Genomic DNA, 25,472 nt, shown 5'->3' with positions numbered 1-25,472 from the left:
TTTTTTGTGTGATTTTTTATACCAATAATGAATGTCGTTTGTGCAGCAGTTCGTTGCCAACCCAAAGAAAACGATTTGACAATTGTAAGTATAAAAAGACCCACACTCTATGCTATTTGTCGTATTGTATCAAGCCTCTTATAACTTATAATACACTAATCTTCGATAGTTGATAGTTTGATGAAAATAGACAGAAAATAATATAAAAAATATTTTTAATAAATCAACACACGCTTTGTTTTACAAACTAATAATATATTCTTAGAAAATCGTTCTCTCCGTGCTTCGTTGAAGCAGAAATTCGGTAAGTTATAACAAATCATTCCAGCGAATCCTTTTCATGGTAGTTAGGTAAGAGTGGTATTTACGCTGTTATAAGTATTTATGACTCGTATTCAGAAATGGCCAGAAAATATATTTCGTGTCCCAAGAATATTGGCATATACAAACAATTACATAAGCGAATTTACATTAACTAATTGTAGGGATTGGTAACAATCAAGGTTGCTTCGTGACCATAAACATCAATTTGTTAGCAAGAGAGAATATTCGATAATCATCTCAAAGTACTTTCAAAATTATAGCAAAATTTGTGGTTGTTAACAATATTTTACAAATTTTGTAATTTAACAGATATTTAGCAATAATTTAAATATATTTACAATAATTAATTAAGTAATTTAAAGCATCAGTTTAGAATCACGAATTTGAAATCGGGATGCTCATGAGAATTAAATGCTAAACTCTCAATCATTCAAGTCGTTTCCAATCCCGATATTAATCATATCTCCCTCTTATGGCAACAATCACTACTTCGTAACACCAAATAACAATGTTCTTCCAGAATATTACTGCGGTTGAAGTTTGTAATCAGATTGAAGATTTTGTGCCTGGATGAACTATCTATAATGAAGAAAATATGAGATGGCTCCATCCTAATATTAATCAGCAACGATAACCAGTCTACTAAAGTCAATTCCCTCTCCTCCTTTTGTAATTAGCTAGTTACTGTAAAATCTCATTCCACCTTGAACCACTGCACCACACGCTTCACATATTACTCCACTGACCTTAGTTGCCATGGTACGGACAAGCCACTGACTACTCTTTTACTAATTCTTTGCAAATGAAGTCGGTTAAAAATAGAGCTGACTGAAAAAAAAACAAAATTCACATTCCTTCATTTCAAACCAGGAAACTTGTTTCCAGATTAATCCTTGACCGGACCAGAAAGAACGTCCATTTAAAATGCTATTCCTCTTCTCACTTTAACCCTATGATACAACAGAAACTTTGTAATTCCAGAAATGTTCAAGCTTAAACTTCTGTGCCGTACACACAAATCCTCTTTCGTTTTACCCCAAGAACCCAATTTTTGTTCCGATAGAACGGACTTGTTCTTTTCGTGTAGCCATTATTGTTTATGAGTTGCTAGATGTATGGCACCTTTTATTGAATGAATATCTTTATGCTGTAGAGTCTTTCTCATTCTTGAATTTCTCTCTAAACTTATTTGCCAAAATCCTATAACTTTGTTAGGAGACACCACATTTTGGCGTAGACAGCCGATCTCTGAGCTCTTGGAGCATATGAATTTAGAATCTCTTTAACATTAAGGGCTACACTTACATCTTTATCTTTCCTTTAGTATCTTTTCAAACATCGACTCGCCCTAGTTCTATCCACTCTTCTGATTTCTTTACTAACCTAACTGGTAAATTCGATGTTTTTGACATTTCTCTATATAAAATAACAAAAGCGGGGAAAGTAGCTACCACAAGAATTGACTGAAAATGCCACTTGTTTCGCCATCATTTGTTTTCATTGCTAACCAGGTAAACAAAAATATATTTTTCTATAACGTATTGGGATTGGCGATGAAAAGTGGACATATTACGGTAATTTCAAGTGCAAAAAGTCATGGGTTAGCCCAGGGGAGCGTTCCACATTGATATTGAATAGCAAAATATTCATGGCCAAATAGGCATGCTGTGCATATGGTAACATTATCAAGCAATAGTGTGTCACGAGGTACTAAAATAGAATGAAACTATAAATGTTTACCGAGATCATTTTGAAATGTTGAACAATGGCAAAAAGTTGTAGAAAATAATAAAAAATACTTTGACTAATATATATCGTTCCAATATTTTTCAATAAATTAAATAATTAGTGATTAAACCACTAAATGTAAACTTTATTTTGAGATGCCTTCTATTATAGATCCTTAGTTTAAAGTTCACATGAAACCGTAGGTCAATCTGAGAGTAAAGGATTTTTTTCCTTTTGTAAAGTTACTCAACTAATTTACGTTTATATGTTTGCTTTGCCTGTAAAATTGGGGTGATTATTAATAAACTAAAATTAATGTAAAACATTTTATTTTAACATCTTGTATCTTATAGAAAAATACTTTACTATTTACACTTTAAAAATACTATATCACAATAAACATGTGACTTTAAAATTGAAACAGGACTATGCCACCAAAATTCACCCTATTCATTCTTAATTAAAATATCTTATAAAAATATATAATTTCCCGCGATCTCTCCATCATTTCTCGATCTTCTTTTTATATCCGTAGGAGCTAATGGCCTTGAACTCATCATCGCATTTGACCAAAAGATCGTACCACTGACTTCCGTCGATTCTTGGTAAGCTTACAGTACCTCCGTAGCATTCTGGCAAGCAGGTGGGATCGACGTACTGCTGAAGGGATTTGCGATCGGTGCCGTGGAATATGATTCTGCTGCGCAACTTTTCCCTGAGGAATGGTTTGAACAACGCGAAGACTAGCTTGAAGACGTATGGTTGGTTGACTATGTGTATATTTTTTATTCTAAGAGGTACACTGTCCTGAAACATAAAAATCATACGTAATTAATTGGGCTTATATAATTTATAAGTAGTTGATTATTTATGTAAAACTTAGCTATGGTATTTTTATCGAATGATCATAAATACATATTGATATATTATGTTAAATTACATATTTTAGTTAAGTAAATATGATGTTGCTTTTAATAATAATTCTATAGAGGAAAAACTAATATATATTCGACCTTATAACAAAACGTGTTTGATTTAAATGCATAATGATAAATAATATTATCTTTCCATCAAGTAACTAAGCAAAGTATCTAGAATTACTCTTGATACAACACTTCGCCGGAAGGAATATGCTGAAAACAAAAGGAAAAAATTGGAGTTGCAATATAGAAACACCTATTGCTTAATTGGAAAAAAATCACAATTATCATTAGCTAATAAATTACAATTATACAAGAAAGAACTAAAACCTAGATGGATCTATGAAATTGGATTATAGGGATGTTGCGCGAAAAACAATGCAAATATAATACAAGATTTCAAGAACAAGGTCTTAAGAAGCATACTAAGTTCACCCAGATACTGATAGGACTGATTACTAACACATAAATCTTCATATACCGACTGTCATTTAGGAAATCAAAAGAATCGTAAGAAACACGAGGATATACTACATTCTCATGTTAATGTAGAAGTATTAGAACTTTTGAATAACACCAGAACAGGGTACAGACTCAAAAGACTCAAATGACACATGGCGCCGTCTTTTTGAACATATATGTAGTCCATATCAGTATCATCCGGTTTAGGCAGAAAACTCTTACTGGTTACATATCACAATATCAAAGGTTTGAATATTTGAGTTTTAATTATATTTTAATTATCTAATGGAATAACTTTTACACATTATATTTATTAGTAATCTACAAATAATTACTAAAATTGGCAGGCTTCTTGAGATAATAGATCCAAAAAGGTCAAATAAAAACAATACAAAGTAGAAATATCGCAACGCTTTCCAACTAAACAAAAATCCCGTATCATCATTTCATTATTTTCCTAACATGTATAAAGAAATGAAGGAGTTTTAAACAAAAGAAATAAATGAAACCTTGTGAATCATGACTAAATACTATATTGAATTATCATTATTTTCGTATCAATTTATATTTCTACCTCTTTGAATATGTAGTATTTGCAATATTATGATACACAAGTAATGTAGAGGTCTATTTGTATTAAATTATTTTATTGCATTATATTTATTCGTAGACAAATTAAATATTTTTTAATTATTATCTCTTTACTGAAATTTCAAAAAAAAAATAAGACTAAGACTAAAAGATTAAGACTTTAAGACTACCTAGATGGTGAACGAGCGAGATGGGTTTGGTCTGTTTTTGAATAAATAAAAACCCTTAGCGTAGCTTTGTATCGCCGTTTAGTCGAATCGTCTCTTCTTTCTTTGACAAAAACAGTTTATAAAGTAAATTTATAGTTTTTGTAAACAATTTCTCATTTTATAAATTACATCCATAAAAAACTCACTTTTTAATTTTAATAGTTTGATTTTCCATTATTTTATGAAATAACGTCGAAAGTCTTGTCACTCTAGGCTGAACATCAGAGAAGACTTTTGGAAAGACATCATCTTAAAGCCTTATTTTAATTGCTTTTGTTTGAACTTTTGTTCCTGTATGGCTTTCAATATATACATGCGACACTCAAAAATAATTTTAAGGTGATTATTTTAAACATAACTTTTATTTTATTCGGACAATAAAACTAGTTGACTACTTAAATGTTTATTGTATTAAACCTGTCCAATTCAGTTTATATCTTGTATTACTTATTCCCTCTTCATTACCACATTTTTAGTATCTCCTATAAAAGTGTTAGTACCGATGTTGTATTTTCAGTTTTAGGGAATGTTACAAGTGCCTATCACTGTCCTAATTCACTCCCTCGTGGTATTTTCGCGCTGGTTTCTTTAAATTCTTAATAAATGTCGTGATGTTTAACGTGTTATTTAAATGATCTGTTTATGATGCATGATTGTATTGGTGAGTATTACATCATATTATGTACTAAGCCCGGGTACCGTACCTTACATAATTATTAATTCTTCTAATACCATTTATAGCAATGTGCCACTTTGCCAGTACCAACTTTGCAATGTGATCAATTATTGAATATTTACTTCCGAATTAGAATTGGCGAGTTGAGATTAACATTTTTTATCCGAAAAAGCTGATGAATAATGAATGTTTAATTGATTAAGCCAGGTTAAAAATGGGTCGGATTTTAAAGCAATATCTCGATTATTTCTTTGATTTTCTCTAATATTTGTTGTTATATCATAAGCTTTGCTATGTCAGGTCAAACGTTGTCTGATCTTTAAGCTTCAAAAGTTATATTTGTCTGAAACGCAATTTCCTACAGCTGTTTTAAAACTTTTGATTGTTTTGTCTTAATAATTATTCATTGATTACTGAATTCAAGATATCATTGTAATATATTGACGATTAAGATGTCACTGACCTAGTGTTATATATTAGGATTGTTAGCAATGGACAATAACATTGGACTTTTAGAGCATGTATTTACAGCAACTTAGGCGATATCCAAAGAAATTTTCAATACCATAATTACATATCAGAAATGAAACAACGATTAGCACATTAATCTGTTCAAGAATAACAATAAGAAAAGCGAATATAATTTTATAGTGTAAATTGAGTAATGATTATGAAAAATATAATAAAATGTTGTTGGTTCGTTAAAATAGCATGGCAAATATATATATATATATATATATATATATATATATATATATATATATATATATATATATATATATATATATATATATATATATATATATATATATATATATATATATATATAGTAAGAGGCAATTTTTATCGAAAACGACATTATTTTTTATGATACTGGTACATATTAAACCATCCTCGTATATATAATGATTTTGAATGCTAATCAATGTCAGACACGTTTGAACAGTTGCCTTGCTATTGACCTATAACCAAGTATCGAATATTTTAATATACTTTATTAAGGTAGAAATAAGGCCAACTTGATGGTAAACAACCGACATTCAAAATGTATTTTTGATAATCTGTTGGTATTTCCTTTCTGGTATCGCAAAAATATAATAAAATGTTGTTGGTGTCTTTTACTTGGTTCGTTAAAATAGCATTAAAAATTTAATTTATAGCGGCCATGTAAAGATAATATGTATTAAAACTAGCTAAAGTATATGACCACTTACTTGTAACCATTCGACGATTTTGGCGGCGAAGGAAGGTGTAAATTTTGTCGTCTGGGCCAAGGTCAAACCGTCCATATCGAAAATTACGATTGCACCGCAAACTTGGGATTCTTGTTCTAACATGGCGGCTTCAAGGAACAGAACGCAACCTTTGAAAACCTCATCTAGTGATACTTCACTTGTTTTCCATTTTTCTAAAATTATCACAAACACATTTAATAACGTTTTCTTAGGTTAAAAAATGTTGTAAATGTATTTTGAAATTTTACTTACTTCCTAGTTCGATTACTAAAATCCTTCTTCCTAATTGGTCCCTGTTTGGTTGTACTGTAAGAATGTTTTGTTCGAAGATATTTCTTTCTTTGCTAGGCAGTAATCCATCATATAAAGCTGAATGTTTCCGTTTGAAGCCGTAATATCTTTTAATCTGCAATACAATTGGTTCTCAATATTTTAAAATTCATATAGGAAAAAGAAGGCAAAAGTCGCGGATCTGATTTATATAAATATAATAAAAAAATCCGTCTGTTACGTAAATGTTTCATAATATTCAAATCATTTGACATTGACCTACATTGGTATAAGTGACGGTGTTTTTAAAGCCTTCAAAATGATCAAAAATTATATATTAATATGGATTATAACTCTGCAAAAAAACATCTGAGAACTTAGAGTCACTTTATATCTATATCTAATTTATATTATCAATTAATATATAAAATATTAATTTGCCATGATTTGTTAAAATCATTAAGATAGATAGATATACATAAAGAAATATGAATATTTTAAAAAAAACAGTGAATATAATTTGTATACTGTATTCGGTTAAATATATTAAATTATCATAGAAAATTTATTAAAATTATAGTAATATTCTTATTATTGAAATAAAAGCTGTAACAAAACTTTTATTGTACTGATTTGTTTAAATATAATACAATAAAAAATATTTTATAACTCTTTAAGAGCCAAACAAGGCAATAAATTATCAACTTATGGCTATTTTGAGGTTTCATATTTTTCCTTTCATAAATTATTCGGATAATACGCGAATATTTCGATTTATTTAAACTTACCAAATCTCTTGCACTTTCCGGGTAAAATTTAGTCGGTCTCAGGAATCTTATCAACCACGAGTCTCTTTCCAAGGGTACGTGTAAATCTTTTTCCTCTGGAAAAAGTATTATTCGGTTAATACATTAAAGATACATGTTTTATTTCGGAGCAAACCTTTCAATAACTCCCTAAGTTCTTTTATTGCTGCTTTGGCGACATCGGGTGTCTCACGCAGTTCCTTCCTGGCGATTTCTTCTACTTCCGGTTTTAAGTCCTCTAGCTCGATTTGCAGAACATAGTTGCCCAGTACAACGGTGGGCATTTCCTCCAACCCACTCAACATTGTGTCTTTGACTGGAAAAAAAAAATTTTTAGTAAACAATTTAAAGATTCAATTAATCAATATACAGGGTGTCATAAAATAAAGTTTATATATTTTTAGATTTATATGTGAATACGAAGAGCATGGTTAATCGTTAGCCTGAATAACCACACTGCATTTTGTACAAGTACCTAAAGGTAGATCTCTGCAGAATTCAATTGGTGCGAGAATTAGAGCCTCAGCCGCGAAATGACCACTTTTCAACAGATACTATATTATACGCATTGTTCTTCAACGATTAAAACAAACGATCGGTGGAATATGTGATCTGTTAAATCTGTCGCAAGAAAACAAGTTGTTGGTGCTCGGTCAACGGGAGCTTCTATAACGGAAATAGCTGAATTGTTTCATTTTTGAATTCAGTTTATGTATTAAGCAGATCCTCAAAAGAAGCCTACAATATGGACTGCTTGCTTCATACAACAAGCTTCCATTATGTTTTGACCGACAATATCGTGGTATTCAGCTAGTTCCTCTCATTCACATAACTAGCTGGATTACTAGGAATGCATATCTCGACATCCTCAATGAAGAAGTTCCTACTCTGACTAGCACATTGCTGCCAAACACTGCCATATTCCAAGATAATAATATGTCCATACACACATTAGGTTGTATGTGGTTCAGTCGTGGATTGAGGAGCATCAGCATATGATCAAACAGGCCATCAAATGGTAAATATTAATAAAACGACCAGAACTCAACAGAATGGAGAACAGAATGGAATAGTTATGGAAAATTCCAGATCAAAATGAGTAGTAGATTTCCATCTCCAACATCATTGAAGCAATTCGTAGATGTTTTGGGGCAAGGATAAGACACACAATTCTGATGGAAACGATTCAGACACTCTACGAATCAATTTTGCGAAGAATTGCAACTATTGGTGGTTCAATATCAATATTGTGTATATATCAGCAGTTCATATTATTTTGTCCATCCCATTATAGCCGCTAGTGTGCAATTAATCCAAAATTCAAGCACAATTACAAAAATGTCCGTTTACTTCAGATGACTGTATGAAATTTATAAATGAATTTGAATTTGAAGAATATAATTTTTAAAGAAAGAAATTTCCAGACTGTTTGTTTTAATAATAAATACTATTTGATAGACGTATGATTTTTTGAATCATTTCACTAAATATATTCTTTTCAGATACCTTCTTTGACTATAGATTATTCATAAAAAAATTGAAAACTTGAAACAGGCTTATTAAGAAATATTGGGAGAATTATTAATTTTTTTTAGTATTTTTAGATCGTTTCTCTGGTATATGATTTGGTTATAAGAAAACTAATTTATTTTCGGATATTATAAATGGAAATAGTGCTCAGGATAATTGTTCTGACACACGATTAATTTTCCGAGTTTTGTCTATACACCTACCATTTGCCTTGGAACGTTGTTTCGCTCGATTTGAACTTTTGTTCTTTTGATCTGATTATGATCTATTGACTGAATATTTTATTCGAACTGAATTTTTAAAACATTGAAATTAATATTCATCAAAATGACACATGAAATATAATGTTGATTTGATTATATTAACTGATCACTTACAATTAATTTATAATATTGAGGGAATAAGACCGACATAAATAATATTACCAAAAACATCAAATTTTAAATAACTACTTATATCTAAAATATGTTTATGAAAAATACGAAAACTTACTGAACAACACGTATTCTTACTGATAACTGCTTCCTGTGTGCGATTATTAACGTGCACTTTGTATTTTTGTGTTAGTCATACGCTTTAACACAAATGTTAGCTTGATTGATTCTTCACACAATGAAACGAGCTAACCAAATGCAAAATTGATTTTATTCAGACCACAACAACATATAAAAAGTAAGGAATGTTTTTCAGAATTCTTATAAAGCATTTTCCGTAAGATACTGAGTCATTTCTAGTGAATAAACGTTGTTATTATTAATGAGTAATATTTTAACATATGTGATACTTAATGATAAAGAATCTTTAATTGATGGTATTACTTGCCGAGTAAGTTTTTAGTGAATGTACTCGATGTGAACCTATAGTTTCTGATATGCTGCCGTGATCAAAGAATACTAAGACTATTCTTGAATACAGTGAATGTTACAATGACGTCTTGGTTTCATTTCAATCAACTCAAAACGATGACAACAAATATATTTCCTAATTTTAGTAGTTAAGGCAATATTAAGAAGTCCAACTGAGCTAAATCTGGCAAATAAAACATTATATGAGTTGATTTTTTTCTGAAAAATGGGCGCGAATGTTATTTTGAAGATAGTTAAGAACAAATTAGTCTTTATGGCGTTTTACATCTACAGCAGATGTTGGTTGTTGACGTTAGTTGCTGAACAAAAGAAGATTTAAGATATTCAGAAGAATTTAAGTTGATGTTAAGACCCATTGTGAACTAATTATTGTATGAAGATATCGAAAAGCAATTCTGGCAATAATTCAGAAAGACAAAGAATTAATAGCATAAATGTTATGGCACAAAAGACGTTTACATATTTCTAAAACTTTGCTAAACTAAAACAAATAATACTAAATAATAATACTACTACTAAAACAATACCACATACCTCAGCATTTAAAACTATTACAGCCACTGAATATAAATTAAATTTATTGGCCAGGACAGTCAAATAAAATTAATAGTTTTTTCGGTAAAATATCTATTACGAGATGCCTTAAAACAATATTGACAATTATCTTTAACACTTTGTTGACCGTTGAACATATGATTTATTAAAAGTCTAGCGTCATATTTCTTAGAAACGCTTAAACATGTTGGTATCATGTTTAAATATTAGATGGGAGGTAATAAAAAAATTCCTGGGATTCCTAAAAAAAGGAAAACATAATTAAGTTGACCAAAAGTTCGTTTTTTGGTAAAATAATTATGAATGATTGTATCTTTACAATATAACTACAGTGATTTGATTTTTTATGTATTTAAATTAAACATATTTACTTTTAATTTAAATAAATTGAGTTATTTATGTTACGTAAGGCGAGCTATGCGTTTTTCTACTAAGTTAGTACTAAGTACTAAGTAGGAGTGAGACGGGTTGGTTTGTTTTTACCCGCGGTGTCGATTTGTATCGCTTTTCAACCATTCGTCTCTTAGTTTTTTATAATAGTTTTTTTTTTGTTTAAAGCCCTTTCATAAAATATAAATTAAAAATATTTTGCTAAAGCTCTGGAAGTATAGATAATAAATATAACAAAAAGTGAATAAAAAATCCGCTTTGAACTTTTTAGATTCAATTCATCTAATAGTTTATTTAATCAAAAATAACGCTTGGCATTCGATTTTCCTCATAATATCATATATAATATTATAATCACTAACAATGTGATACAATATTATTGACCTCAGCAAGTAGCGACTTCAATTGATTTGTCATTTGATGATTCCTAAAGTTCTTCTTGTGTTTGGTATTACTTTGTAATAACCATGTGGCCAGATACAACTCAAGTTTCTCCTGGATTTGTGAGGCAACCGAATGTTATCTGTCTCTAATTCTTAAAATTCTTTCAATCCTTAAAATGAATTTCCATAAATCGTTTTAGATAGAGTTTGTCATAGTCTTTCACAGTTCTATAATGATTTTTTAACTATTGTTTGGGATTTTCTCAATAGTTTGGGGACCTTCTTTTCTACATGAAGGCTTATGGTCCAATATACACATGTGATATGATGCGTTGAGTGAAAATATAGCGGTATAACATTCATGTTCAAGAAGTCGAGTCGAAATCAAATTAAACCATCTCCTTGATTTAGTTCAGTGTAAATAGTTGAATTAATAAATTAGTAGAATAATAGAGTGAGTGATTATTTACATTTAAGTCTAGCTGAAAACATCAGATGTGACCAATCAAGGTAAATTGATGTTCGCGTCAGTCTGTGAATAGCTGGTGCTAATAATGTAAATAAAAGGTCTCCAAAGGCAGTTTTCACCAGGGATCTATTGAAAATGTTCTCCACTATCGGCAGGAGAACACGAGTTATTGAACATTTTTGGCCCTGCGACACAGATCAAGAATTAGGGAACAAGTTTATTAATAATTATAATGGTGTAAAAGTTTCTCTAAGTAATAAATTTTTTTAAACGAAATTTCATATTTTTTAATAGAGCAAGAAACTATGTTAATTAAGTAGAGCCATCTGTTGTGAAATAGCAAGAATTTATGCACACAACAAATGTATATACATGCATTAAATTTCAAACTAGACAATTGATTTATTTCCCAATCCACTACGCAAGTAAACACGTAGTTGGTCATACCGCGTATTTTTAATTCTGATTGATTTAAATGTCATTAACGCGCCTAGTTAATTAAGTTGCTTAATGTGGAATATTTAATGAGCAAGTATGATTTCGAGGAGGGTCAACTACTCGAAAACCAGTGGTTAACCATATTTTTCTTTGACGTTGTTAGTGACATTTTACGTCTGCACATTTCATGGTGCCCTTGGTGGGAATCCCAAAAAATTAACAATGTTTGCACTTGATTTTATATTTTTCCATATGTAGATATTTATATAGATCTCTTATTTTTTAGAGCGAGATGTACTGCTTATTATGAGTACCAAGTCCGGACGTTAGATTATCTACGGTTATTCCCAAGTAAAACCTGATTATTTAGTACTGTATCCTTGTAATAATTTAGTAAGACTTAAAGATTGACAAAGGATTAAAATCAAAATCAAAATCCCGGTTTTTTTTACTGACATAATTGCGGTAATTATATTTATTATCAAGATAAGCATTTGTTGGAGCAAAGGTGATGCTACCCTTTTGAAAGTTGATTCTTCAACGGTTCTTCATCAAATGCAAATTGACGGACAAAGGTACGATTGATACTCACAAATAGCTTTACTACAATTATTTTTCGTTGTTTGTATATGTATGTGTATGTCCGCGTATAATCTTTCTTTTAAAATGTGACTATTGAAGTGTGTAATTGAGAATAAGATTGTGTCGACTGTATTTAAAATACTTAATAATAAAATACTTCTAAAGTAAACTGAAAGTTTTTGTTTTTATCCATATCAATATCAAGTTTTGGTTATTAGGCAACTTGATTTTAATTGATAGTTTGATAAACTATGGTTTGTGAGATGTTTGAGTGTTTTATAATAGATTTACCCCTGGAAAGGTATAAAAACCTATTTTGGCTTGGACCAAAATTTGGATAAATTTGTTTTCCTTTTCTCTTGTGTTTGAAGCCTTATTTGATTACTTTTGTTTTAATTGTTTCTACAAATTATTAAATATACAACAGAAACAATAACATTAAATATCTTCAGATAATGATCTTGAAGCTCGCCATTTTACTTGAGAATAAACAGTCCATGGTCATTGCAAAAATTCGGGTTAAAATTTAATTATTATCAAATTAATTTGATCTAAATTTATGATATTTCACAATATCTTTGTTTTTTTCTAGAATTTCGGCTATGACTGACATTGCCGAATGTTAGAAAGAACCTTGTGCAACAAGATTTTGATATTTCATGGCTGCAATAATTCATTAAAGTATGGCATTTAAATTTCCAACATAATAATTATATATATTAAATATTTTAACGATAATAAGATGAAACTCATAAATTATTTGACTTTTTTCTAGATGCAATTTACATAATTTACATTATTAGATATACGACTTTATTTTAATAAATAATAATATTATGTATAGTTTTGTTTATGTATACAGTATAATTGAATACTTTCAGTTAGTCCAATTGTTCGCTGTAGTGTTCCGCAAGCACCGTCTAACCTTTTTCCAGGAGTATATAATAAAGTGCTCCTTTCACCAAATATACATGACAATAATATCTTTTGTGTATAATTTAGCGATGAGCTTTTCCCCATCCATTACATTTTCCACAAAACGTATGTTTTATTTCTAGATAATCAACGAATCGTCAATAGTTAGGTTGTGTTCGGTTTATCTTTGTCCCCATTTTCTAAACTTAGCAAATACTTGGACATATCTATATGGGTTACACCTAGCTGTAATTGCGCTTGCGTTAAGCCAGAAGAGGTTGTTATTTTGAACCTTTTCCTTTTTCGGCAATTAATGATGCTTTCTAAGGCAACGTTTGTAGTTATAAATTCATCATAAGACAAAATGTAGACACCAAGAATAATATACATTAGACATCGAAGAAACCTGAATGAACCGAAGATGACCTTCTTTTTATAGAATGCAGTGTTGAATGCGCTTTCTATTCGTTGCCATCATGTATCTACTTATTTTCTGAGAGGTTATGTAATTTAAGTACATATTTCATTAAGTGCCTCGAAAACTTGTGGTCGATCTCTTAAAAATCCATAAATATATTCTTAATTAAAATATTAGATGACCCGATGAAATTCCTGTCACCGATCTATACCTTGCAAATTTTCTCCAACAATAACAATAGCCACTTCTTGATTGTCAGTGAATTAAACTACTTGCGTATTTTGTCAGGCTTCATGACGATATTATAGTTGTCAGATGGCATCCGATCCAATGCTATTTGGATATTTTGATTAAATAAGTTTTTCTAGTGAGGAAATATTGATAGTTTTTGAACAATAGTTTGCTTCACTGTTGGATTATGAGCATAACGCCTATCAATTTCCGTATACGGATTGTTCATAAATCAATTTATAAGTTATTGACTCAGGTTAGGTCTTCTCCTTGGTATTGATGATAATTAAAATTGAGAAAGATTTGGCATACTAAATGTGTAACTAAATAACAGCAATTTTTTCTAAACAATTACTACATACGAGTTCTTCAACTCTATTCTTGGTAAATTTTAACACGGCTTTAATTAAAACACTATTCGACATTACCGTTAGCACATAGTTACATCATATTTGGCATATATATCATTATTTTTACTTGATTTTAATGTTACCGAATCGATACATCTATCAAAAAATACCCATCAATTGAGAAATTATCCTCAATTTCAAATATTCTAATCGCGGTTTTTATCTGTGTTTTGTGACAGTGACAATGACATTTTGCATGGGAATAAACATGTATTGTTTTTACTATTTTACTCGCAATTGTTATTGTTACCATACCAGACTTTCTTGAATTTCTACAAATACTTTAAAACCAAATCGGTCCAACCGTTATCGAGTTTTAGCGAAACTAATAAACGAACATTAATCGTTGATAAATAATATTTTAAACAATCACAAAAGTAACTATAACGACAATGCCCCAGCAGGATTTGAACCCGCGTCTATCGCCTTTATCATTGCGCCACCAAGCCGCCAAATAAATTGTTTTGAAAATCTAATGTAAAGTTCAGTTAATAAAAAATCGCAGTGATGTTTGAAATAGGTGGATGGGTGCATCGAAGTAGAGCAGGTACAATAATTTAATTTTGTTGTCTAAATAAAATAATACTTGCATCAAGCAATACCATATTCCAGGTTCCGCTATCAAATACTTTTCATTTTAGTGAACGTGTTTTAGTACATTGGAAAAATTATTTATTTTTATACTGATTTATACCAGGAATGTTTGGCAAATATAATGATAACGGCCAAATATGCCAAATATATGCCTAATATAATAGTCCTGTAAAATCTCTGACCCGTTCCCCACCAAATTACAAACCTTTTTTGTGTTTTAATATTAATATTAATGAAGAATGAATACATTTTAATATTAAAAATACATTTTAATTCATAGTGCAAATATTTCATTGGGAGTAGAAATACGTCTCCAAAATTTTAAAATTTATAATAAATGGAATGGAAATACTAAATCGTATATTTCATTTGAAATACAATCAATTGCACCTGTCAAGTTGAAAGATTTTCATCTTCACCTCCACCAATATGAAATGCTCAGGCATCTAATGTTCCATTGCTGGAAATAATTAGTAAGCGGAAGCAGTTATTTTTCGTGTAGGTAATCACGGATTTTGTAATATGTGTTAAAACTATAGAAAAATTATCCATGGAAAGGTAAATTAAATGGGAAGCCTCAATACAATTTTCCAATCGGAAGAACATTCGGATAATATAAAAGAGATATAAGGTAAAAATAATATAAAGGATATAAAAGCAAAATAAACTGACATATTTATTACTTCTCATTTTCTGCTTTGATGTTATAGAATATTTTTGGTAAATTTGTTTTTTTCTATTTTTGTCATCCGTTTTTTTATTGTTGTGTAAACGATCTTTCTCTAGCACAGAAATTTTAAAATAAACAATCGCAGACTTAAGAGAATCTCTCAAAAGCTCCTATAGGATAGTTTCGAATGTGAAATTGAGAGCAGCAGAAGTTGTTCAATGCACAATAGGATCTTAAAAAATAATTAGGTCTAAGTAAATATATTTTTTCAGACTAAGTAAATTGAAAGATTTGAAAACTGACAATTATAACAAGTGATCTTCCACGTATTATTTCGAAACATACGAATCAATAACTTGAACTCAAGGCCGATAAGAACTATTGGCCTGTCCAATAACTAAGTGAATATGTTGTAGTAATAATTAAATGTTGTTTGGTTTGGTGAATGAGAAATAGCCGCTGGAATTTCAAAAGAGTAATTCATTTACTATATCATTTTCATATAGTTTATTTCTTTCAACGGCCGTTGTCAAAAATCTGCTAAAATTTTAAGAGAATAAAAACAAACTTGTTTTGCCGAATGGTGGAAACTTATTTGTACATCTAAACGGATGTTACCATGACAAGCATTTGACGCGAGTTTACAACAACACGAAATTTGTTTTACGATATACACAACTCACACAGCTTGAAACTCCTTTCATGAGAATGTGAATCAATATTCTTGTGGCATTTCTATTAAATTATCAGTAGAAAGCAATCATAATTATGCGTCATGATATTATTACACTAATCAGAACGTCGTATTATACATTTTAATATTTGAAAAATTCTTTTAAGAGCGTAAATTTGATAAAATTGTGGTCTACAATCAATAATAAGTAGTTGAAGCGATAATAGCGAACAATTGGTTTAATATTAACAAAATAACTTAAAATTGCCGTTAAATATTATTAAAAATAAAAAATGATTATCAGATCGTCACAAAATTTAAGAGAGATAATTTAACAAAAACAAATCTGATCGGATATAATAAAAATATTGAAATATGTCATCATTATTTACGTATGATTACTTGTTTATGCAAAGAAATGATCTAACTCTCAATCTGGACTTTGTAACTCGTTGTTCAAACCTGTGACGGTCCTTGGTCCAACGGCAGAAAAAATGTATTTTTAATGTTTATATAAAATTACCCAGTAATTATATAAATCATAGTTAATTGGTTACAAAAATAATTATAACGCGCTATTTACGCACATAATTACAAAATATTACTTCGAATTGTCAAATTAAGTGCTGTGAGGAATTATTTCAAGACCAAAATAGTTCTTTAATGTATTTTGTTTTATTTCTATTCTAGTTTCTACTCAGTCATCGAATGAACTGTTACAAAATCATTCAGAATTAAGTTTTCCAGTACTTTGATGAGGCGAACAGACGGTTAGACCGCACGTGTATTTACCGATACGTTCGTAGATTATATGATTGACAAGTAATAGACATAACATGTATATTATTTTTAAAACATTGTATAATAGACCCAAAATCACTCCCAGTATTCCTCCATCATAATAAGCCATCGTCCTATTGAAATGTCATTCCAGAATTCGATTTATTGTGGAACCATTTCAAAGAGTAGAATTAGCGATTGCGAAAATTTATTATCCACAAAAAAGGTTATTTGTGGATATTTTTCTTGACATTAAATCTACCAAATGTCAAGTGATCAACTTAGAAATTATCGTAGAAGAAATCTGACTCAGCCTGGCTACTGGTGTAACAGAGATCTATACTACAGAGAATCACAAACACTAATTATATCCATGAGCATCATTCACCCATTGTATTTAACGCAGTTGCTCCGTTCTATTTTATGATTATAGTAGTTAATAAGTGCATACAAGTCGAATATGATTTTATGATTTCAATCGCACCACTTAACATATTGACTTAACAAAGCCAAATACATGCTTCTATCTTGAAGATTTTTATCAGATTCTTTAGTTACACGTTAATCTTTGATAAGCTTCACAAATTGAAGATATCAATGAAGAGATCGTGTGCTACGTAATAAAATACTATTGCTAAATTCACCAAAGAATCCAAGAAATGGAATAGATTAAAATTCCATCAATCATCAAAAGTTTAATAATATTTTATTTCCGCGTTATTAAAGAAAAAACTTAATATATGGTAGAAATCCTTAACAATTATCTATCGGTATCTGATGCTCAAAATGTCAGAATCAACATTAGTCATAAGGATGAACTCTACTGTACTGTACTTTTTAGAACGCGTCATTGTAGTTCCCATGGCAAAAAAAATTAAAACAGAGTTCTTAAACAGCATCCACCGGATATATCCCTCAGTAACCTTTTTAGTTTCCCTACTAAATTTTAACACAGAAAAGTTGTTAGCGGGTACCGGTTTACGTAGACCGCTAGAAGGTTATCCTCTATTTTGAGGACCTTTCGAAGACAAATTATGTTTGTTCTTTTTATTTTCATCTTATATTTTTAATTATATGTTATTAGAAAAGGTAGGAGAAGCGCCTCGGAAAGTATATAGAACTAGCAAGACATTATGTAATGACACAAAAATTATACCAATATTAGTTTTTCGCCGATTTTATATTGATTTGTTCGATTTTCGTATATTCGTTTAACTTGTTATGGAAATCTGAATGGAAATTGTCTTAATAATTCATCAAATCAATGTCAATATAATTATAAAATTTATTATTAAGTGGGTTTTATTTTTTAATGTGATTATTTTAATTTTATTGCTTATTACATATTTAAAATTTAGTTTAAAGTACATGGAAATTATTTTAAAATAAATAGTAATTAATTAATTATGTTTTAATTAATGTTTTTCTCTTAATAAATCTAAACCAACAAAGTAAGGAACACCAATGAATGATATTTAATTTAACCACTTGTATTAGTTAATAAAAAACAAAATACAGACATATTAGAATAAATAAAATAAGATGTATAGGAATGAAAACTTACTTAGTTCTTTTGATGGCATTTTGTATGCGTTGTATGCAGTAAGCGCGTTAACTATATAAAAAATAATAACCGATAATTAAGCGGTTGGGTCCCGCGGTAATAACCTATCGAATAGTTGTTGAAAACTGACTGAAACGGAACGAAAGAAGGTGTATATGCAGGTCTGAGACCTTAGTATTGTGACCTTCGATGGCGCGCATCAACCTTAAAATCTTGAGCGACGAAAACATCATATTTCTGATGGAACACGAACGACAGAACTGTACAGCTAAATAAGTTTCAGTTAAGTTCTTTTGTTTTTAAGAAAAATATGGAACATCTGTTTAAAGTAATGTTTCTTTATATACCTAAATTTCATAACATTATTGATAAAACTACATACTATATCTATAGTCTATTCAGAGTTTTTTTGTACAAACGTCAAGATGTTTAATGTATGGCCTGCCGCAAATTGTAAATTAATTTTATTCTAGTTAAGAAGAGACCGAACGCTGTCTGATTTGTTCGAACTCGTAAACGAATGAGTCTGTCAAAGTCGTCTGGTTGTCGGATGTATGCAAATTTCTTGAAAGCAATAGTAATGGACATTATAACTCTAACCTATAAACTATTGCGGCTGTATAATTAACTAGTTTTTAGATGTACTGCAATGTTAAAATAAGTTATATTTGATAACAATTTTGTTCAATTATTTTATTTCGATTAGAACATTGTTGTATGTTAAAACCAAACTGAACTAAAACTCAGAGTTGATGCGGCAACATTGTGTCGTTTTGACGTCACAAATTTAGATGACGTATGCACAAAATAACTTTTAATAAACTTTATATATTAAAAGGCTTAACAAAATGTTTGCCTCCCTTTTTCGTGAAAACGGGGATACCTGGACCCTTGAAATTTGGTACGGTTAAATCATATATTGGGAAATCATTATTAGCCATAATTTTTTTGAGTAATATGCTACAACATATAATTTTCAATACATCCAAAATCAAGCAACCAGGAATAGCGGTCAGATCGGCGACATAACATAAAGAAATATATTAGGCTCTGATGAACCACCGACGCGTAATTTTTAAAATCAAAATCTGGCAGCGTTGTACCTCAAAATGTTGGCGGGAAATTATATATAGCTGTGAGAAAAAAATATGGGAAACTTTGTTTACAAGAGATTTTATATTTCGAAATTAGCTTTAGATATAATTTTATGTCTTGTGAACAGCAAACAGCTAAGAAAGTGATATGGCTCTGGAGACATAGTATATCATTGTACTAGAGGTAATTCTAAAGGTTATTAAGATATTTGTGTAAGTTTTAGTGGTATTAGCTTCTGATTCATTTCTGATGTTTTTAATATTCGTAAGTGCATTTCTTAACTAAACACTATTAATAAATGCCCTGCAAATTTCTGTTTCAAGAGTTAAAAAAATATTCTAAAGAATATTAATAATTAAAGAAAAATAGTTTCATAGAATTTTAATTCCTCATTTGTTGGTGAGTTGTTGGCTTCCACGTAGGACATTAGACAAAGTAGAAAGAAGTAGATAAACGAAGTAATAGAAGGCAAATTAAAGATGAGCTACCTGCAAGGGTGAGATTGAAGAGAGGATTAAATAAGCAAAGAATGATGCGTTTTATTTGAAAATTTCGGAAACGAAATTATTTTTTTAATAAGATTGGTATATGTTTTGTTTTTGAAATATATATTTTAGGTGAGAAATATGGATAAAAGATGAATATTATATGAATAAATGAAGTAATGAAAATATGCAGTTAAAATTAACTACATAATTTACATATATGGAACACAGGAAAAATATAAGAAATTATGAATTATTAACAGTAAATTTGTAAACATTTTAGCGTTTATAAATATTATGGTATGCAACGATTAATGTAATAAGATATGTGACCATATGATAATTTATTATTTTAATTTTATATCAATTATTTTGATTACTTATATGATGGACCTAAGCTTTAAAAAATCAAGAGTTCATTTTATGATTGTAAATACACTCCTTTATTATATATGTATAAATTGTAACAAATAAATAATCTAATTGTGTTGTTTTAATATCCATACATATATTACTTCATTTATTATTCCATATTTATAATTATAACATAAAAGTAAAGAAAGATCATGTATACTTATATTTGGTGCTCTGAAGTTGTTACAGTTCTGAAAATAATCTTACTTACGATACTTCGCTATAATATTCAGAGGTGTAGTAATTTAAACTTATCAAGACTTATTTTAATTAATGTTATATATTACATATATTTGTGATATTATGTTGAAAGTACTCTGAAAACAGGATCTAGTAACATTAAAATATCATTTTTAAATTATTCCCTTTACTCTATTATGAGAAAAATATTGTTAACTTAATCAAATGTGGCTGAATTTCGACCACCACAGTTATAGTAAAGCCTTTAGAGAATTATATTTTGAAACTAAGAAAATGTAAGTATGTTAAATAAATGTTGATATTAATAAATTTGGTATGAAGGAAGCCCTCTAAACTGCGTAAATAATCGTAAATATCTTATATATCTTATATAAACGACAACTAGTATTTAATTATTTTCAACATTTACAGAAATATTTCCATTCGAACATATATCATAGTCCCATTAGGTTACAGTAAATTCTGGGAAATATTGTATTGACTAAAAATCACGTATTTTCTATTAATATACGATAAGTTTAAGATACTTATATTCCGATATATAACATGATATATAACATGTCAATTGAAAAGTTCCCGGTCTACTATAGTAAAACACATTTTTTTGGCAAAATTAGTTTTTTTTAATCAACATAACTCCCTTCAAGGGTGGTAGACTGATTATAGCCATCCTGCAACTTTTCGATACCATTTTTGTGGTACGATTTGTTTTTTGCTTCAAAATAGGCCTCAGTTTCGGCGATGACCTCTTCATTCGAGAAAAATTTCTTCTTAGCGAGCACACTTTTAAGAACAGAAAATAGTCACTGGGTGCCAGATCTTGAGAATACGGTGGATGAGGAAGCAATTAGAAGTCCAATTCATAAATTTTTGTTATCGTCTTCAATGACTTGTGACACGGCGAATTGTCTTGGTGAAGCAGTACTTTCTTCTGCAGTCAATTAAAATTATTCCATGCGCATCCCAAAATGCAGACGCCACAACCTTGCCAGCCGACTGTTGCGTTTTCCCAGGTTTTGGAGGAGGTTCATCGTGTCCAGTCGACTGTCGAGTGGACTTCGGCGCGAAATGATAGAGCCATGTTTCATTCATTGTCACGTATCGACGCAAAAGTTCGGGTTTTTTACGCTTGATCATCTTCAAACACTGCTCAGAATGATCAACTCGTTGTTGTTTTTGGTCAAAAGTGAGCTCGCACGGCACCCACTTTGCGCAGAGCTTTCTCATACCCAAATATTCGTGAATGATATGACGTACACGTTCAGTTGATATCTTTAGAGTGTCTGCTATTCCACTCAGCTTCAATTTACGGCCATTCAAAATCATTTTGTGGATTTTTTAAATGTTTTCGTCGGTAACAACCTCTTTTGGGTGTCCACTGCGTTCACCGTCTTCGGTGCTCATTTCACCACGTCTAAACTTAGCATACCAATCTTTGATGGTTGAGTTTCTTGAGGTAGTGTCCGGAAACTCACCAAGCCAAGTTTTTGCTTCTACTTTTCTTATCTTTTCCCTTCAAAAAGCAAAATTTTATCAGCACGCGAAATTCCTTTTTATCCATTCTTTTCACAATAATAAAAGTTTATTCACTAAAAATTCTATAATTCACAAACTGATGATCCGACAGCTGTCAAATTTATAAACGCATCTTTTGATGGTTAGGGCTAACTAAAAAACATATGGATTTAATTCTAGTAGCGCTAACTAAAAACATATGGATTCTGTGTGTCAGGCCGGGGACTTTTCAATTGACATGTTAATAATCAAATATTTTTCATCATTTCCTACAATTTTTTCTCATTCTCCGGGAAACAAGGCAATAGTCTCCCAAAAAAAAGATATTGGTTTTACAACTACCCAATCATAGACAGATTTTCGCACTTATTCACCATTTTAAACCAGTGTGCCAGCTAAGCCATACTGCATCGATATGAACAAGTATTAATCAGAAGGCGGCAGAACTTCCCATTCAAGCTGCAACTGTTCATCGCATCTCTTTTAACTTCACAATTCTTGCAAGGTGTAGCCGAATCTTGTCATACAAAGTGGATGATTTGTTGCTAGATGATGGGTTTGCTTAATTTGTTGAAATGACTTCAACTGACGTCTGTAGATCAGCAGCAATAGTTTCATTCGGTTTCGCAGGTGGTAATATAACACCCCTTACTGATTCCACAATATGTACAGTAAGACTTTATGATAACCTAGTAATTCCGGTAGTAGTTACAAGTCAAAATCATTATTTTAAAAAAAGTTGAAACCAGAACTGAAAATTGGGATATGACCATAAGTTTCTAAATTTACTTGATGGGCTTCGGCAGATTTTTTGAAATAAAACAACAAAAATAAAAAGTACGAAAATGTAATTTTTGTCGTTCCATTATTAGAGTCTGTATATAATGATTAATTCAATAATAGTAAATGGGAAGCTACTAGACACCTGAAATTCATACCGAATGAATGATTATTGGTTTTTATTTTAGTATTATGAGGATGGTCTAGAATTTTAACATTTGTCTTCAACTAGTGACATTTTTCCCGTCATTATTAGTGTTTTTACTTGCTAAAACTGGACTATAGTATTTTAAAGGTCTATAATTTGTTATTTTTGTTTATTTGAATAAATACGGTCCGAAAGCTCATTAAATACTAGTGGAAGCTTGTATTTTGAATGCTCTATTATATACACGCTTATTACTTTGTTATTCATTGCCTGAAACATTATAATAGGCGATGAGAAAAGAATATATATATATATATATATATATATATATACTGTGACAGCTCTACAGTTATGATAACAAAATCGGTAAGACTGATAAGGTCTTTTGAGGCGTAAACAAGAGGCGGTGTATTATGAATAAAACCAGAATTTCTAAAGCCTGTCGAGGTTAATTTAACGTGGTAAGTGAATAAATGTTGGTAATTGCATTACCTCAAAGAGTACCTGTGTCTAAACTGTAATTTAATAGAAATAGATGAGAATTTGAACCCAAATTCCAAACATTTAGCCATTATATTACCATTAATAAAAAATAGAATAAAGATGATAGCGAAAATCATGTTTAATATCAACAGATGAACATATGACTACATGAACATGACCATTATGAGTCGCAAAAATCTTACACTTTAGAAAAATACTGTTTTAAAATCCTACACCGTAAAATCCTGTCCATTGTTTATAAAGAAATATCTAGAGGTTTATGTCAAACTTAAACAATCCTATAAAGTCTGCTACACAATATTATCTTTTTAATTAATTTACATTACCAGATATATTTTCTCAGTTATATCAAATTCAAATTGATGATTTTTCTTTTAAATAATTTTAAAATTTCAATCAAGCTTCAATTATATTAGATAAAAATTATAATTATATAATATAATTAAAATGCAAGGATCAGGTATAAATGTTAAAAAAGGCCACTTCAGTCGTCAATGATATCCCCGTTTTAAATGTAAAATAATATATAAAACTAAAGTAAACACATTTTTTCTAATACAAAGAAGTGTGATTATATTTGAGAGTTCGAAGATCAAAATTTAAATATTACACAACCTTGTAATATATCAAGTGATCGACGATTTCCTTAATTCCTTTCATTTATTTTAGAACAAAACATATTTAATGAGTCATTTAAATTCTTTACTAACGATAACAATAATAAAGGATAAATATTATAATAGTCGCCGAACTACCGCAGATACTCGTTTTAAATTGCTTTGTAATGGGTGGTATATTTGCATTATATTTACATCAATTTAAAAAAATATACCAACAAAGTACACGTAATGACAAATGTAATGTTACTCAACAAGTTTCTAATTTAATGATGATCAATAGATAATCGGCGATATTTTATTAATGTTTCTTATAATAAATTATTTCAATTACTGCTCGTAAAACAAATATCATCAGTTCGAATAATCGTAATTTGTATCATACATAGATATCATATCACCAGTTTAATAAATTCAATAATGTCGTACTCAATAAATTCGTGAAGCTCTAAATTTTCATTAATATTAAAACTGAAAATCGAATTTTACTACTTCTATCATATCCACAAAACAAAAAAATATAGACTGAGAACTTAAATGGGCATACCCTTAACTAGGGATGCAGAAAAAATATCAATATTTTTGGCGGATATTCCTTTGACCTATACATATTTTTTAAAAAAATTATTATGTTTCTTAAGCATTCTAAAAAACCATTTAATATTAAATATAACTGAGAAATAGACGAGAATTTAAAACCAAATTCCAAACATTTAGTCATTATATTATCATTAATAGAAAATAGAATAAAGATGATAGCGAGAATCATGTTTAATATCAACAGAAGAACCTATGACTACACGAACATGACCATTATGAGTCGCAAAAATCTTCCACTTTAGAAAAATACAGTTTTAAAATTCTACACCGTAAAATCCTGTCCATAGTTTATAAAGAAGTATCTAGAAGTGTATGTCAAACTTAATCAAGCCTATAAAATCTGCTGCACATTATCATCTTTTTAATTAATTTACATTACTAGTTATATTTTCTCAATTATATCAAATTCAAACTGATAATTTTT

At 29.7% G+C, this 25,472-nt stretch overlaps 1 protein-coding gene across 8 annotated transcripts in view; it reads right to left on the bottom strand.

Annotated features, from left to right (window-relative positions):
• Positions 1 to 2,364: 2,364 nt before the first annotated feature.
• Positions 2,365 to 25,472, bottom strand: part of LOC143202611 (alpha-tocopherol transfer protein-like) — a 58,977-nt gene continuing 35,869 nt past the window's right edge. For 5 of the 8 annotated variants that reach the window (XM_076414250.1, XM_076414249.1, XM_076414253.1 and 2 more), the window contains exons 2-6: positions 7,358 to 7,537; positions 7,204 to 7,298; positions 6,398 to 6,551; positions 6,125 to 6,318; positions 2,365 to 2,859 (exon numbers count right to left, since the gene is read on the bottom strand). In XM_076414250.1, the coding sequence (XP_076270365.1) occupies positions 2,557 to 2,859; positions 6,125 to 6,318; positions 6,398 to 6,551; positions 7,204 to 7,298; positions 7,358 to 7,537 (926 nt within the window). In that variant the 3' untranslated portion in view covers positions 2,365 to 2,556. Of the gene's footprint in view, positions 2,860 to 6,124; positions 6,319 to 6,397; positions 6,552 to 7,203; positions 7,299 to 7,357; positions 7,538 to 9,243; positions 9,385 to 10,151; positions 10,276 to 18,689; positions 18,836 to 25,472 lie in introns of those variants that run through there. The other 3 variants (XM_076414255.1, XM_076414257.1, XM_076414256.1) reach the window with 3 other exon arrangements.

This window comes from Rhynchophorus ferrugineus, unplaced genomic scaffold (assembly GCF_030347505.1).
Source record: "Rhynchophorus ferrugineus isolate W39M unplaced genomic scaffold, kcgeb_rfMv2 rfM9, whole genome shotgun sequence".
Classification (NCBI taxonomy): Eukaryota; Metazoa; Arthropoda; class Insecta; order Coleoptera; family Curculionidae; genus Rhynchophorus; species Rhynchophorus ferrugineus.
The sequence above is the reverse complement of the archived record's forward strand: the minus strand, read 5'-3'. Positions and strand labels throughout refer to the sequence as shown.